This window comes from Mytilus trossulus, chromosome 12 (genome assembly GCF_036588685.1).
Source record: "Mytilus trossulus isolate FHL-02 chromosome 12, PNRI_Mtr1.1.1.hap1, whole genome shotgun sequence".
Taxonomy (NCBI): Eukaryota; Metazoa; Mollusca; class Bivalvia; order Mytilida; family Mytilidae; genus Mytilus; species Mytilus trossulus.
Window position 1 is genome coordinate 44302693 of NC_086384.1, and position 16710 is coordinate 44319402.

General features: G+C 32.9%; 3 protein-coding genes across 3 annotated transcripts; all 3 read left to right on the forward strand.

Annotated features, from left to right (window-relative positions):
• Positions 1 to 594: 594 nt before the first annotated feature.
• On the forward strand, positions 595 to 2543 carry LOC134693469 (E3 ubiquitin-protein ligase TRIM45-like). Its single transcript, XM_063554301.1, has one exon. It carries the CDS (start codon positions 618 to 620, stop codon positions 2151 to 2153), a length of 1536 nt encoding a protein of 511 aa, XP_063410371.1. The 5' UTR covers positions 595 to 617; the 3' UTR covers positions 2154 to 2543.
• A 2864-nt stretch (positions 2544 to 5407) lies between these two features.
• On the forward strand, positions 5408 to 6400 carry LOC134692486 (L-dopachrome tautomerase yellow-f2-like). Its single transcript, XM_063552940.1, has one exon. The coding sequence runs from the start codon at positions 5408 to 5410 to the stop codon at positions 6398 to 6400; it is 993 nt and encodes a 330-aa protein (XP_063409010.1).
• A 7079-nt stretch (positions 6401 to 13479) lies between these two features.
• On the forward strand, positions 13480 to 15400 carry LOC134692487 (major royal jelly protein 1-like). Its single transcript, XM_063552941.1, has 2 exons — positions 13480 to 13639; positions 14247 to 15400. The coding sequence occupies exons 1-2, from the start codon at positions 13546 to 13548 to the stop codon at positions 15398 to 15400; spliced, it is 1248 nt and encodes a 415-aa protein (XP_063409011.1). The 5' UTR covers positions 13480 to 13545.
• The last annotated feature ends 1310 nt before the right edge of the window (positions 15401 to 16710 follow it).

A 16710-nucleotide genomic window follows, 5' to 3' on the forward strand; every position in this document is an offset into this window, starting at 1 on the left:
GGGTACATGTACATCCCGACAACAAAAAGATACTAGGAACAGATCTGAGAGTACTCGCAGTTATATGACAGCTAGTTCAAAGCCACTTACAACTAATAAAAAAATCATGCATCAAAAACTAAACAATCAATCCGTACACATCCAACACCCAATGGATTTAGTGTAAAGACGTCATAAACATTCAGAGAAAACATGACCTTGTGCAAAGTCTGGTTTTTCGAAATAACAAACAACCAAATAAAATTTAGAATGGAAATAGGGAATGTGTCAAAGAGACAACAACCCGACAAAACAGTAGAAAACAGCCGAAACCCACAAATGGGTCTTCAACACAGCGTGAAAATCCCATACCCGGAGACGTGATTACCCCTTAACAAAAATGTGTACTAGTTCAGTGATAATGAACGTCATACTAAACTCCAAAACATATAATTTAACTAAAATAAAAAATCACACAAAACTAACAAAATGCCATCACAAATGTATTACATCTGGTTCATACATAACAACAGCTAAAATTATGTACACTTGTTTATATAGTGTATCTAAATATAACTCAGACAGCCAATATATCGATCTATCAGGTAGCAAGGAAGTTTATAGTCTACGTTTTTATAATGGCGACTGCAAAGGACAACAATGATAATTTTGAGGATTTATTAACTTGTACCATATGTTTAGAGACATTTGCAGTACCCAAATATTTACCTTGTCTCCATACGTTTTGCAAGACATGCATAAATACCTACATTCTGTCTTCCGTGGACAAGGGAAAAACTGGATCCACATTTAAGTGTCCGATATGTCGACAGGATGTTTTGATGGAAGAGTCAACGGGTAATCTGGAGACGTGGGCCGAACAACTACCAGGTAACCATTTTGTTACATCAATGATGGATAGACAGGAAATTCGAAAAAACGAAAAAATGTGTGATTCGTGTAAGGTTAACAATCAATCAGAAAAGGCGAGGTCTTTGTGCACAGTTTGCGATGAGGCGTTTTGCAGTTCTTGCGAAACATACCACAAATCATTTAAGATTTCTGCAAAACACCCGATCATATCACTAAAGGACATTGAAACTAATAACGGAATAGAAATCGTGCCTTCGTTGATATTTTGCGAAGAACATTCAGGGGAGGTAATAAAGGCCTACTGTGTTGACCATTCTAAACCAATATGTACATTATGTGCCACTTTATCGCACAGGAAATGTGATGACGTAATCACAATCGAGAAGGCAGTTTCAGGCATAAAAAAATCTCATAAAGCGATGGAATTGTCTACAGAACTTAATGATACGAGTAAACAAATGTCCAATTTGATACGCGACAGAAAAAAACATTTGACCGATTTTGAAAAAGAGGTGGAAGCTATTCTTACAAAGGTCAGTACCATGAAAAATAACATTATTGAGCATCTGAACAAAATTGAAGAACAAGTCAATGACGAAATAATCAAATCAAAGAAAGAAACAGTCCTGAAACTTTCTGAAGAGTCAACAGATCTTGAAAGTCTGAAGAGTACGGTTGATAACTGGATTGCTATATATGATACGTGTTTACATCATGGGTCCGAACTGCAATGTTTACTGGAAATCAATAGAATTAGCGAAAATAATGAAAAATTCGTTGAAGCATTTAACAAAGGTATGAGCGAAATTAAGAATATTTCTATGCATTTACAAGCTAATGATATAGCAGAAAATTTTGCAAAACGAGTCACAATTATAGGTGAGGTTAAACTAGTTGAAACCAGCACAAAATTTCCAAAACTATCGTTGGGGAAAACAATAAACTTTCACACTGGAAATATTAATGTAATAAAATGTATTGACTTAAATGCACAGACTGTATATCTAAGTGGTCTTTTTTTGAAAGATGTATTTATCTTTACAAACGGTCACTCGTATAAATTATTGAAATTGAGTCACAATGGAGACATTCTCTCCGAACTGAAGCTATCAGCCAAACCATACGATATAGCTCTAATAAAAGGAACAAGAGCTGGAGTTTCGAGCAATTCGAAAACAATTTTTATCATCAACACGCAGGATATGACGCTGTGCCACAAAGTTGCATTCACATATCCAGTTCATGGATTCTGTCATGTTAACGGGGAATTTATTCTTGCAAGTAGCCCTGCTATAACCTAGATTTGCTCTTCGACTGGTGTCAAAAACGAAGAAGCTATAACAAACGGGGGCAGCATTTTTATATTTGCAAAACACCGGAGTGATTATATTTGTTCGGATGGGATAAGCACAGTGTCCAGAACTGTAAATAAGACAAAGGTATTTTCTTACACAAATGATAAAATGAAACACGCGAGAGGTATAGACGTAGACTGTGATGAGAATTTTTATATTTGTGCATACTTTTCTGGTAATATTCATCAAATAACAAAAAATGGTAAGCTGGTAAGAATTATTCCAGCTAAGAGTATCGGAATACATCAACCATGGGTTATACGTTTCAAGAAAAATAGCAACCAGTTCTTTGTTACATGCTATAAAACGGGGAAAGTTGTCGTGTGCGAAATAATTTGATATCATCATTTTAATAAAGAAGTAATATGTAATGTTTTTGCAAAACTTTATTCAAAAGTAAGTAAGTAAGTAATTAGTAAGTAAGTAAGGAAGGATGGATGGAAGGAAGTCAGCAAGCAGGTCAGCAAGCAGATTAGCAAGCAAGTAGGCACAAACGAGATAATATAAAAAAGAAGATTTGGTATGATTGCCAATGAGACAACTATCCACAAAAGACCAAAATTACCCGAACATTAACAACTATAGGTCACCGTACGGCCTTCAACAATGAGCAAAGCACATACCGAGCGCATGGTCAGCTATAAAAGGCCCCGATAAGACAATGTAAAACAATTCAGACGAGAAAACGAACGGCCTTAAGTTAGTATGTAATTTAGTTAGTTATTTTGTACATCCTTAAAGAGGTACATGTTTACAAAGGGAACAGTGTAGCAATGTGTTTTGACAGTATATGAATTTTCAGTTAATAGGTAAATAGCAATCCGATGTTTTTTATCTTATAAGACAGTGAGCAAGAACTCATTTCGGTAAATGATAACGCTATGAGTTATGCAAGGAACAGAAGTTTTCTTAAAAAAAACCCACCAAAAAACCTATTAAGATTGACTTATTTTATTTAACTTCATTTGGTCATATTGGGCGTTTTCTAGCTTACTATAATACTATATGACTTTTGCTCATTTTTGGTTGCCGTTAGTTGACCTCTTATAGTTGCATACGTTTTCATCATTTAGTCTCTGGTAGATACTTATCTCATTGAACTTCCTGCCAGATCTTTTGTTTACATATATGATGGATGCAAAAAAGAATTCTACTCTGTCTTCCAGTTGTAACAAGGAGTAAAAGGTAATGCTACATGACAAAAACATTAATCAAATTATAACAACATAATCATTTACTATTTACCTTATTTTGTTTATCCTACAATCAGACAACTATTGCAAAAATAACAGGTACACACTTATGATTTTGCTTCATTGGTAAATAAAGTGTCATGTTACCCCGCTTCCATATTAAGCAAGTGGTTCTGTGAATATTTCATTTTGCGTAACAGTTCATTTTGGGTCATCTATGCAGTCCGCGTTTAGACAACGACGCTTGAAAATTAGAGACAAGAATTTACATTTTAACACCTAAATGTTTAAGTATCTGATGTAAATTTCTAGACAAAAACAAAACATGTGCATCATCAGAAAAAAATTGTACTCGCTACGTCTTGTTTCTGAAGGTGATACAAATAAATTTAACATTTTCTGACAATGAACATATATCATATATGTACATCAAATACAGATCGCGATTATCTTCCGTATAACAATACTTTTATTTGCTAAATGAAATACCAAGCTTATATACTTTTTGACACTTGTTGATGAACGGGAAATGTTTTTTCTTTTTGACAAATGTTGGAGAACTGACAATAAATCCTGCTGTACATAAACTTTCCCGGTGTGAAAGACAAATATAAAATGTCTTTAACCCAATGTAATCAATATTGATAATAAACCGTACTTTCAACTACAAAAAGTACTTCATAGATGTCGAAAATGCTAATTTTTATTAAAAATGATTTTTTGGCAAACTAGGCGGTATTATCAAAACCGGCATACTTCTTTGTCTTTATTCGGGGGAAACGTAAATACCAAGTTATTCCTTCCCCTGATCATGTTATATGATCTCAGAAGGAGCTTCAGTTGCAGTTAGAAGTGGCAGGAAAATTTTGATACTAAAAAATATACCCCCATCCCTTCCTGGATAGCTAGTTCGGATTTTTCATTATTTTTCAACCAATTTGAATTTAAATATTTTAATTTTGTTTAATAATGGGTATTGAGTATTCATGTTTTATTTGGTTAAACAATATGCCAGTGTTTATATTTGAATGTAACACCATCTCTGATGGGCGAATGTAACCCCATCTTTGAAGGGATGGGTCAATCAGGTTTTGTCATTATAACCATATATGTTGTTTATAAATATGATTTATTGATTTCATTATACGTGTTTTTCATTGTTTTGCTTCTTCGTCATTTTAATAATAAATGGACGGTTTTCAATTCTTATATATTTGTTTGTTTGTCATTCTTTCATCCCATCAAAAAGTACAGATTATTCGGTAAAAAATGATAATAATAATAAAGCAATACAGGCAAGAAAAATGAAAATTAGATATCAAGGGACTTTTAATTTAAAAGATACGAAAAAAGCAATAGGGATAATAAATAAAGAATAGAGAATAGTTTAAAAATGAAAGCATTTAGAAATGAAGGATTCCCTTATGAAGATCCTCATGTACTTTAATTTGATGTTTGACCTGTTCAGTGTTCGACACGTGCATCAACACGGTCACATCTGTGAACGATCGATCTATTTTTATAGTTTTTATGAAATTCATCATTATTTCTATTTGTTTTACATATAAAAGAAATTAGTTTTGAATTAACAAGAAGTGATGTTTTACATGTTTAAGATGATGACCATACACTTTGCGCTGTTCGTCTTTGGTTTCTGTTTTTTGATAGCTATTGCTCACGCAAAACAGATATAGTAAGTATGAAAACAATATTTAAAGGATTTTTTTTAGTTGTCAAATTATTTAAAATATGTTATTACTGTTTGGCAAAAAGTGCAAAAAAGGGAAAAAATTGATAGGGAAAAGAGCCAAATTGGAAAAACATAAAGATAAGATTACATCTACTTCTTCTAAACTTGGGTGCAAAGTATTATTAATCCCAGCTCCTTATTTCTATGATAGAAATTGATAAGGTGCTAAAATATAAAGAATATAGAATAAGGGTGAAAATAAATAAAAATATAGAAAATATCTTCTGATTAAAACAATAGCATCATTTTACATGTGCATGAATTCAAATTGGTTATCATTAAGAGGACGCATCTTTACAACTATAGGTAGTACGTCTAAGCCTGGAATTCCAACAACACTAAACACAGTTATCAAAAGAAACGGAAAATCCCTTTTAAAACCATTTCCTAGCCTAAGACTGAATAAAGCTGGAGATTGTAATAACATTCAAAGTGCCCAAAGCATTAAGATAGATCCAAATACGAATTATATATGGGTACTCGACGAAGGCAACATAAGATTCTGTCGTAGAAAACTAGCTGTTTATTGCATAAAAACGAGACAAGAAGTGTTTCGGCATATATTTCCAGACTCGGTTTTATCTGAATCATCAATGCTTTTTTATCTGACTTTGGATAGAGATCAAGGTATAACTAGGTATGTCTATGTTGCCGATTCTATTGCAAATAAACTTATTGTTGTTAATGCGGTTACAAATGCATCTTGGTTGTTTTCACACCCGTCAATGGTAGGTGAAGCTAATGCAGGTAATATAACTGTAAATGGAGAAACGATCTTCAGTAGGGGAGGTATAAATGGTATTTCAACCACGTCAGATTTCAAATTTGTTTACTATTTCTGTGTTGCTAGTTTCAAAACATGGAAAATATCTACAAGTATACTAAGAAACCCTTCCGCTGACAGTATCGCATTTGATGAAAATGTTAGAATGATAGGTATTCGTCAAAACCATGTTGTAAGTCTGACTCCTGGAACAAGAAGCTTCTTTTTTCCTGCTCTAAAAATCAATGGTATATTGAAATTGGAACGCAAACAAGACATTTTTATAGACGACAGCGAAGAAAAAGTTAACTTGCGGACATTTCAAAGGCTGTCATCGTCCACTGCCTTGAATTTCGCAGATGGAATGCACATAGATAATGGATTTTTATATTTTGTTACAAATAAGTTCCACAAAGTTCGCTTAGGAACGCTGGATTTTTCTGGCGAGGTACACATCCAAAATCATACAAGAACTAAAGTAACTTAGATTAACAAAGTTATTTTTTAACTTTTTATGATATAACATAAGCAATTTCAATTTGATCGGGTGTAATTAACGGCATCACACAAAATAATGTATAAATGCAATAGATTATAAACGAGAAAGTGTTCAAAACCCCTCGCTCAAACCAAGAGCATCCAGAGATCGTATATGGAACTCTAACGTACACTGGATATGAATACAAGTAGATGTGGGGAATTCGTCAATGATACAGCAATCCAACCAAAAAATAACAAAAAGACGCATGTAGGAAGGTCTGGAAGGGATTCCTTCACTTTTATATTCTTTAATTTTTATGACTTTTCTCTATTCTTATTTATTTTTGTCAAGTATTCTCTACTCCGAATATCTTAGCACCCCGTTATTCTATAATCTTTACTTTTTGTATATTTTTATTTATTCTTTTATTTTCTTTATTCTGCACTTCTTCCCTTTTCTGTACACCTATTTCAGACCCTCATGTAGGACAACATGCACTCGTCTGAAAAAACCCGGTCTCTATACAATATGTCAAGCTGTAATCATCTCAAACAATACAAAAATCTTCCTTTAAAACAAAATTCTCCAAATAACGAAAACCTTTATGATACGATACAAACAATAAAATCCCACTCGGCCCATGTTTTACTTTAGAACATGTTGTAACACTCGTCACTTAATTTAACTGTTTAACAGGTAACAAAAACACAAAACAAATAACCAATTATAACTTATTTAAGAAACTCAATGCTCGCATTTAATGAAAGCAGACTCAAAGCTCTCAACCCAGTTGGAAAATTATGCCTGTTGGTTGTTAGAGTAGTTGATACTGCCTTATCTGATCACAGCAAGGACTAGACTACTGTGGATTAATTACAACTCGTTGGACACCAATTTTAGTAGAATTACAGGGAACAGGTGAACCAAGAATTTCAATTTTCAAGTAATTACAATGTCTATAACATTGTATGCAGACTTTGTCAAAACCATGAAACCAAATATCCGACGTAAATGTAACTTTTCCTTAATCTACAAAAAATGATAACCACGAAAATATATGAATCCACGTGTATTTGCCCGTCTTTGCTGGACAAGGGACAGATGGATGCTATTTATTTATAACATAAAATAAAATAAAGAGATGTGGTATGATTGCCATTGAGACAACTATCAACCAAATTTCATATGAATTGGATGTAAGCAGTTATAGGCAACCGTACGATCTTCAACTATGAGAAAAATCCATACCGTAAAGTCGGCTATAAACGGCTCGCATGAAATTTATGAAACGATTCAATTCAGAAAACTAACAGCCTATAGAATAAGAAACACATTTACGAAAACAAATATGACAGACATGAGACGACGACAACCACTGAAATACAGGCTCCTGACTTGGGACAGGGTCATAAAGAATGTGGCGGGTTTAAACATGTTTGTGAGCGCTTAACCCTCCCCTAACCTTGTACATTGATATTATATGTACCGCACAATAGAAGAACAAACTAAATAAATCAATTGAAAAGAGCTTAACTCATAAGAACTGTTGATGTTATACAAACTAGAATACATGTCAGTCAACTTGCACATACTGCCGACTGGAATACGAGCCCCCTACAACCAATTTCATAGGTAATAAAACATTTTTTACTTCCACCTTAGAGAATCATATTTGCTTTTGATTGGTTCTTTTTTTTATCATTAGCAACTTACTTTATATCTTTGATTTTTTACAATGTATATCTAATTGTAACCATATTAGTTGGTTTTCTTTTATCGTGAGTACACATCGAGAGAATCACAGGTTTTGAGCATTACGTTTTCTTAGGAATCGACTTACGTGGTCGTGATTGGTCCCTATGAGATTACCACACTCCTCGCACGGAACAGAACCATCCACTGTCATTCTTTTAAAGTAGGCTCATTTGAAACACGACGGGTACCACATGTGAAGCAGGATCTGCTTACCATCCTGGAGCACCTGAGTTCAACCCTGGTTTTGATGGGGTTCGTGTTGCTCAGTCTTTAGTTCTGTGTTTTTTTTGTCATGGCATTGTCAGTTTGTTTTTGACTTGTGAGTTTGAATATTCTTTTGGTATCTTTCGCTTCACTTCTTCTAATAATCAACTATCCAAATACTTTTGTGGCACTCAAAACTTGTTCCCCTTTTATGTTCTTTTGGTGTCAATTTTGAAAGTTTCTTACGTTATTTTATTGATAAATAAAGACAAGGGAAAGTAACTCTAAATGGTATAGTTGAGGCAGCTCGAAAGAATTTGAGTTATTTCCCTTTCTGTGAATTAAAATGCTAAATTTCTTAATAAAAGTAAATTTTAATTCGAATTCTTCTGATAAAAAGAAATTATATCACAAACGAAAAAAAAGGGAATTTGTGATCATTATTAATGTTTCGAAAGGATTGGTTCTTAAAATTCTGCGCGGAAACAAATTAAACCGCATACATTTGGGAATTGCTCTGGGATTGAAACTAACTCTTTTCAGTCATTGCAGATCTGATCTTTTCGAGAGAAAAGAAGAATGAAAAAATATACGCGCTTACATTATAAAATATCTATATTGCAGAACGATTTCTTTGTGCTCCCTCCTCCTCCCCAATGTAGGTGAAATAAGCAAAAACATATACGAAAGGGGGAAAGGCGTTCTTGGGGAAATTTGGCACTCGACACTAACCTACTAATCTGAATCGTTCAGATTTCCCCCAAATCACACTTGTGCATGGTGTTGTGTGTGGAATCAATTCAGACCAAGAACAACATAAAACGAATATTGTTTCTTTTTTTATGGAATAAAAGATCCTTTATGATATTAGTTCGAAAGGGAAAAATATTACTGTATAACAGTATTTATTTTTGACGGAATAAAGAACATAGCATATTTGTTCCAACAGAAACAAATATTATTATAGCATTTGTTACGACAAGGTTTCCAGAGGAACTATAGTTAGGAGTTATAATTTCACATTATGAACTCTCATATTCATTTTGTTAGTGGTATATGAATAAGTGATTAATATTAGGTTCTCACTAATTATATACAATACTGGTACGGTAGTCAATCCATTTATTTCCTTTGTATTAACCATTTTCTCTACCTAGAGTTGTCATATATTTGGTGTGTCGTTGAAGATCCTACCCAAGTGTCCATCTGTATATAGGAATTAACGCTATTAATATTTCATAAAGGTACAATTCACCATTTAGAGAACTTGTGATGATAAGGATGGACAAAGCATTTAATAGAAATGGATGTAATTTTGATATTTTTTTTATAATTCGCTAGTGTGTAAAGAGTCTACAAGGTCAAAATATCTTGGTTCAAATGGGACAACAATGAAAAAAAATCGATGAACAATGAACACTCTACCAACATGCACATATAATTAATATAAATTTGATCCAACAATGAAACAAATTTCAAGCATACTCTGCCAAAAAAATGAAGCGCAAAATGTTTTTTTTTATTATGTGTATTCAAATCGATGCTTTGATATTGAGCTAACATTTCACACACTAGCGTCATATATGTACATAATAATAAAACAACAATTTGCAAAAAGCAGTCACATCCGATAAATTTGTCAATTTCCAGTGATCTGAAGGCTAACAATGTTCTGCATCTCTCTGGCATGGATCGAATCAAATTGTGTATTCGAAGCTGTGGAATTCTTTGTCATATTACAACACTTGACTGAGTTGTTCCATTGACTGAGGTTGGATGTTGGTGGTGGATGAAGCGTGTATCAAGTTCGTCTCAAAGAAGTTCTAGGGGTATAAATGTGTCGATTTTTAGGGTCATGGCAATACATGATATTCAAAATTATTCCACTTTCATTAACATTCGGACATCGTGTGTTGTTTAATCAATATGAAATGTTATCTATAAGATGTTAAATCAAACAACGGCTTTTAACGAGGGGCGTAAATCGGGGTATCTGCACGGAAGAACGCGAAATAAAATTGCCATTTCACGATGAACGAACAATTTCTTGCACGTTGATCTTATTACCGATTTCACGAAACACGGTGAAAAACGAACCTTTTTCACGGCTGTACGTGAAATAAAAATGGCAAAACACGTTGCACGTTGTGAAATAAAAAAAATCGGGAAAAAAAGATGATACAGTTTTTGATCAAATGTCATATAATATAGGTGCAGATGTTTCATCTCGAGTTAATAGTACACGACTGAAACACAGAATTGTATTTAATTTCCATAACTTATATGCTTACAAACAAAGCATTGAAAACATATTTGCTTTCAAAGATAACATTGGTCCTTCATTGAAGAGAGTATGATTAGAAGACTTTGATAATGAGTTTGTCAACATATCAAAGGCAGCTAGGTTTGTTCGTAAAGATATTTTCGCATCAAATTCAGAATTTAAAGGAACCTTTCCAAAGGGATGTCAGGAAGTTTCTGTATCCCAGTCATTGCTTTCTTTGGTCCGTATGATTCAGTTTGAACCCAACATTCAGGATCGTTCATATTCTCAGTCGATATTAACAATAGCACAGCATGTGATGTATCGTTGTACAAAGAAACTATCCAACCGACACATGAAAGATCACGAACCTCCAGTTTGTCCTTATTTGGGAATCATGATCCACTGTAAGACTAGAAAACGTGATCTAGTAGATACTTTCTTCAAACTTGGACTGTCTGTCTCCTACGACCGAGTGTTAGTAAATTCTACTTCCATGGCGAATTAATGACTCTTGATGTCGTTATCTCCGACAAGAAGGTATTAATTGTTTGCTCCACCAATCTACTACAAAAATTATTTACTTCATCTGCTGTAGACAACATTGATCACAATCCAAGAAGTATCTTGTTAAAAGATTCATTCCATGGTACAGGTATATCTTTATTCCAACATTTTTCAGAGGATGTTCAAGGCGTTGTTCAAACATTTGACCAATCTGATTTTATGTTGAAATGCTAGTCACAGAGAGTGTCTCTTTTACCAAAGAGTTAATCAAATCTTCAATTAGCTGTACTAAGATTCAGCAACTAGATATCTCATTAGTTGAAGGAGAACTTTCAATTGATATGTCCTTATTCCCAGCCGCATGAAAAGGAGAATTCAAATGGCTGAACAGCTGTGGATTTGGCACTGGAAAGAACTTCCCATATATTTCAATTCATGGATTATGCCTTGCTCTAGTACCATTGATATTAAAAGTCTTTCCACTGTTCCATTCATTTATTGGTTGTGACACAATCTAAGCTTTTCTGGGAAAGTTAAGAATTCAGCTTGGGACACATGGTCCGTATATGAGGAGTTGTCAGAAGCATTTCTGCAGGTTATTGAAAATCCAAATGTGGAAATTTTAAAAGTGTTAAAAGTAATAGAACGATATGTTGTGCTTTTGTATGATCGGTCTAGTACAGCTAATATGGTGTATGAGTTAAGAAAACAGTTATTCAAGCAGAAGACAAGAACAATTGACAATATTCCTCCGACACGAGTAGATGCACTTTTTCATGGAACATACGAAACATGCAGCTTTCCAAGGTAGTGTTATTTGGGGCAATTGTTTAGTTGCAAATCCAAGTAAACCATCACCAGATTTATTTGGTTGGCAAAAACTTGATGGCACCATTCTGGTCTGTGCTTGCTGAAGCTTCAATGTCATGCATGTAAATTCTTGAAAGCAGTATTGAAATGCACAACATTATGCAACTGCTCACCGGACTGTGAAAGAGAAACTGATTGAGACTGTGCTTTCTTTTGATTTTTCCGCATTTTTATCATATTTTGATTATAATTTTAATCTGTTGTTATGTTATATAGTTACTTGTGAGGTTATTTTTAAATTTTTTATTTCATTTCTAAAAAAGAAATACTCTTTGCACTGGATTTTTTTTTCATTTCAGGAAAATTGTGAAATTTTCTAAGGTCATTGACCTTTAAATGTGAAAAAAAGAACATTGTATGCCTTTGTCGATATCAAATGATCAGTTTCACGGATTTGGTAACTTTTTATCAAACAATGATCGTGTATACATACGAATACTGTCAAACTTAGACATTTTGACGCGCCATTTTGAATTTGGACGCCATTTTGATGATTTCTGTATAATTATAAGGTTTAAAAAAATAATAATTGACATATCTTAATTGTATTTCCTTAAGTTTGTAACATCTTCTGAACTCAATAAAATTGGAAGACTTCATCAAGTGAATTATGTTATACTTATGTCGGCCATCTTGAATTTGGCGGCCATATTGCATTTTTTTTCGTGGCTCCATATCTGAATTTTGTCTATACCCCTTAATCTTTCACTATGCCAAGTTTCATGCTTTTACCATAAAGTGATCAATTATTGTGATATCCGCTGGATTACAACTTGTCATTTTTGTGTACATTTTGTGTGTGTAAAATGTGTGTAAATGTACTGATGAGTAACTCGCCTTTTCATTTTATAGATCGTTTATTGAAGCTTGAAAAAAAATAATTACACCACTGGATTCAGTACTCCAAATCATTTTGTCAGACATGAATAGTTTTTATGATATAAATATAATTAAAAAGTTATACAATGAAACAATGCAGAATTTAGCCAACCCGATTAACAGACCCACCGCATACTCAATATAGATTAACTGACCTATCTCTCGGTTAGCCGAGTGTCGGCCGTGAAATTAGAAGGATTAAGAAGTAGAAAAGAAAAAGGTTACTTGTTGTATAGCTATCATTTACGAGGGTTTACAGAATAGAGAGTAGATTATTGGGGGAAAATAGTATAGAAACGAGAAAAATAATGTTCAGAGAGTAATGGAGCGTTAAAATTTGAAGAAAAGAGAACAATAGGGAAATAAATAAAGACGAGAGAATGGTCTAAAAATTAAATAATAAATAAACGAAGGAACCCCCCATCAAGACCCTCATGTACTTTTTTATGTTTATTCTGTTCACAAACATCTGTCACATCTGTTAACAAGTAAGAATAAGAATAAAAATTATTCCAATCAAGGGCCCTTGATGGGCAGCATGACATGTACACATAAAACAATACATCATGATTTGTAACAGAAAAAATATTTTTATGTGTTTATACAAGTTGTTTTTGTATAATTTTAGTGAAATTCATCATTAATTCTATTTGTTTTATATTAACAAGACGTGATGTTCTGCAGGACTACGATGATGGCAAGACACATTGTACTGTCATTCTTTGGCATCTGTGTTATGATAGCTATTGCTCACGCAAACGGAAATTGTAAGTATGAAATTTTTTTTATTAAATGCATTTTTCATGTTCCAAAAAATTAAGATAACTTGTTATTCGTCAAAAAGTGCAGAAAAAAAGCAAAAATAGGCAAAAATAGGCTAACTGAAAAAAATAAAGAACTTTGGTGGATAGTATTCTCATTGGCAATTATACCACATCTCCTTATTTTTATAATAGAGAATAATAGGGTGCTACAATATAAAGAAAATTTTTAATGGGGAAAATAAATAAAGAATATAGAAAAATGGTTTGAAAAAATTAAAAAAAAAATACCGAATTGAAGAACCCCCCCCCCCCATCCTAGACCCTCTTATTTTAAAAAGACACATTTTTTTTTCTTACTCTACGTTTACTTATAGGCTGCCGATTTTGTGTTTGGTAATAACAAAATTAAGGAGTGCGATAAAGAAAATACTAATTTCTCTATTTCAAGTTAGTATAACGTCACATAAACATTTTTACATGTGCATGAATTCAAATTGGTTATTATTGCAGAAAGAAAATGCCTACAATCCGCATAATGGCATGCAGTTAATGAATTTACAATGACTATTTTGGTTTTGATCTTTAATGAAATGCTTTTTATTTGTTTTAGGCAAAATAAAAATTATGCACGAATGGGTGACACTTGATTATGATTTTCCTTCGCCAATGAAAAGATCGCTAATAGACCAGAAGATGCTTATTCCTGAAAATCTTGCCCTAATTAATATGGATGTGATAAGAGGATGCATCTTCACAACTATAGTTAGGACATTTAAGCCCGGAATTCCAGCAAGTCTGAACACAGTTATCAAAAGAAACGGAAAATCCTTTTTAAAACCATTTCCTAACTTAAGACTGAATAGAGCTGGAGATTGCAAAAGCATTCAAAGTGCCTCAAGCATTAAGATAGATCCAAATACGAATTATCTATGGGTACTGGACGAAGGTCAAGTGAATAACATAAGATTGTGTCGTAGAAAACTTGTGATTTTTTGCATAAGAACGAAACAAGAAGTGTTTCGGCATATATTTCCAGACTCGGTTTTATCTGAATCCTCCGTGCTATTGGATCTGACTTTGGATAGAGATCAAGATTTAACTAGGTATGCCTATGTTGTCGATTCTATTGCAAATAAGCTTATTGTTGTTGATGTGGTTGTGAACACATCTTGGTTGTTTTCACATCCGTCAATGGAAGGCGAAGCTAATGCGGGTAATATAACTGTAAATGGAGAAACACTCTTTAGTAGGGGAGGAATAAATAGTATTTCAACAACGTCAGATTTCAAATTTGTTTATTATTTTTCCATTGCTAGTTTCAAAACATGGCAAATACCTACAAGTTTACTGAGAAACCGTTTCGCTGTTAATATCACATTTGATGAAAATGTTAGAATGATAGGTATTCGCCAACACCATGCTGTAAGTCTGACTTCCGGAACAAGAAGCTTCTTTTTACCTGCTCTAGAAATTAATGATATATTAAAATGGGATCGCACACAAGACATACAAATAGACGGCAGGGAAGAAGAAGTTAAACTGCGGACATTACAAAGACTGTCACCAACCACTGCCTTGAATTTCGCAGATGGAATGCACATAGATAATGGTTTTTTATATTTTGTTACAAATAAGTTCCACAAATTCCGCTTAGGAACGCTGGATTTTTCTGGCGACGATGGGCCAAATTATACCATAGGAAAAATATTTGTTGGAGAAGAAAGCTACTTGCTAGGTACACATCCCAAATCATATAAGAAATAAAGTTACTTAGATTAACAAAGTTATTGTTTTACTTCTTTAATACGATATAACATAATCAATTTTATAACTAAACGCTGGTATAGTTTAAAGGGATCCACAAAAAATAATGTAGATATTAGACATAAGACATTATTTTATTTACCAATCATGGGCCCTTGTCAACAAAAAGAAAGAACAATCGCTTAGTCGTTTTAAAAAATGTTTGAAGACACATATTTTTAGACTGGCGTACTGTGATGTGTAAGATCTGTGATATTTATTTATTATTCTAAAAGTTTAAGTGATGGGACCTTTTTATTTTTATTTTATTCAAATTCTTAGTTTTAAAGATTTTATCTAAGAGACAGTTTTATTTATTTTTTCTCTGTGTTTACTGTTTAAATTTTACCTTATATTTCTCATAGCTAAGTGAATAAATCCTTTATGCAAATTTTTATAGATTTTACTTGTGTATATACCGCAGGGAAAGTAAATACTTATAATTTTCCTCATTATTTTATTTAATTTTTGATTGACTGTTATATTTAATATGTTTTTATGGTATTCCTTGTAGATATAGTTCACCTTTCAATGCTCTTAATTTACATCATTATTCTATTTAAGGAGGTAGACCTAGGATAAGGGAAATAACTCTTCTAAGCTTCTATGATACATAGATTATTTTCAATCAGTTTCAGGTAAAAGCTTAAAATACGTTGATGAAACTTGACTTTTACAAACACATAACTGATTTAAAGAGTTATCTCCCTGAACCAAGGTCTAACACCTTAATTTCTGTTTTATTCTATTATTTATTATTATTTATACAAGATTGATCGTTTATATAAATATACAGTGTTAATTTCCATTGTTTAACCCAAGCGTACATTTTAGATAAATAAATTGAATGAAAACTACGGTTCCTAATTTGTGCATTGGGATTAAAAATTCGATATGTATCATTGCTTTCTTTTGTTTACAACTCTGTCTTGTATTGTTCTGGTCGTACTATTTCAATTATTCAATTTCATGACTGTATCATGTGTTTCCATAAGTTTACCATAGTACTAGCATATGGTTGGGTTAAAAATTAATGGTAAACTCTAGTTTTTAGTGTTTTAATGTCTAATCTTACCGTTTTAATTTATTGACATAACTGCACGACTCGATTCTCAATTATATGTGGTAAAATAATCGTTGCAAAGAATCCTGCTCAAACTTTAGTGAAAGACGGGTTTAACTTTACATTGTTGCGAGAGTTTATATTCTTTGTTGAAGGCAATTGTAGTGACCTACAAGTACCATTCAATTGAGTTTAGTTATATGTCTTG

Coding starts and splice junctions, on each gene's coding strand:
- LOC134693469 (XM_063554301.1), top strand. CDS start 618: ATGGCGACTGCAAAGGACAACAATGATAATTTTGAGGATTTATTAACT.
- LOC134692487 (XM_063552941.1), top strand. CDS start 13,546: ATGTTCTGCAGGACTACGATGATGGCAAGACACATTGTACTGTCATTC. Junction 13,640..14,246: donor TGCTCACGCAAACGGAAATT/GTAAGTATGAAA, acceptor TATTTGTTTTAG/GCAAAATAAAAATTATGCAC.
- LOC134692486 (XM_063552940.1), top strand. CDS start 5,408: ATGAATTCAAATTGGTTATCATTAAGAGGACGCATCTTTACAACTATA.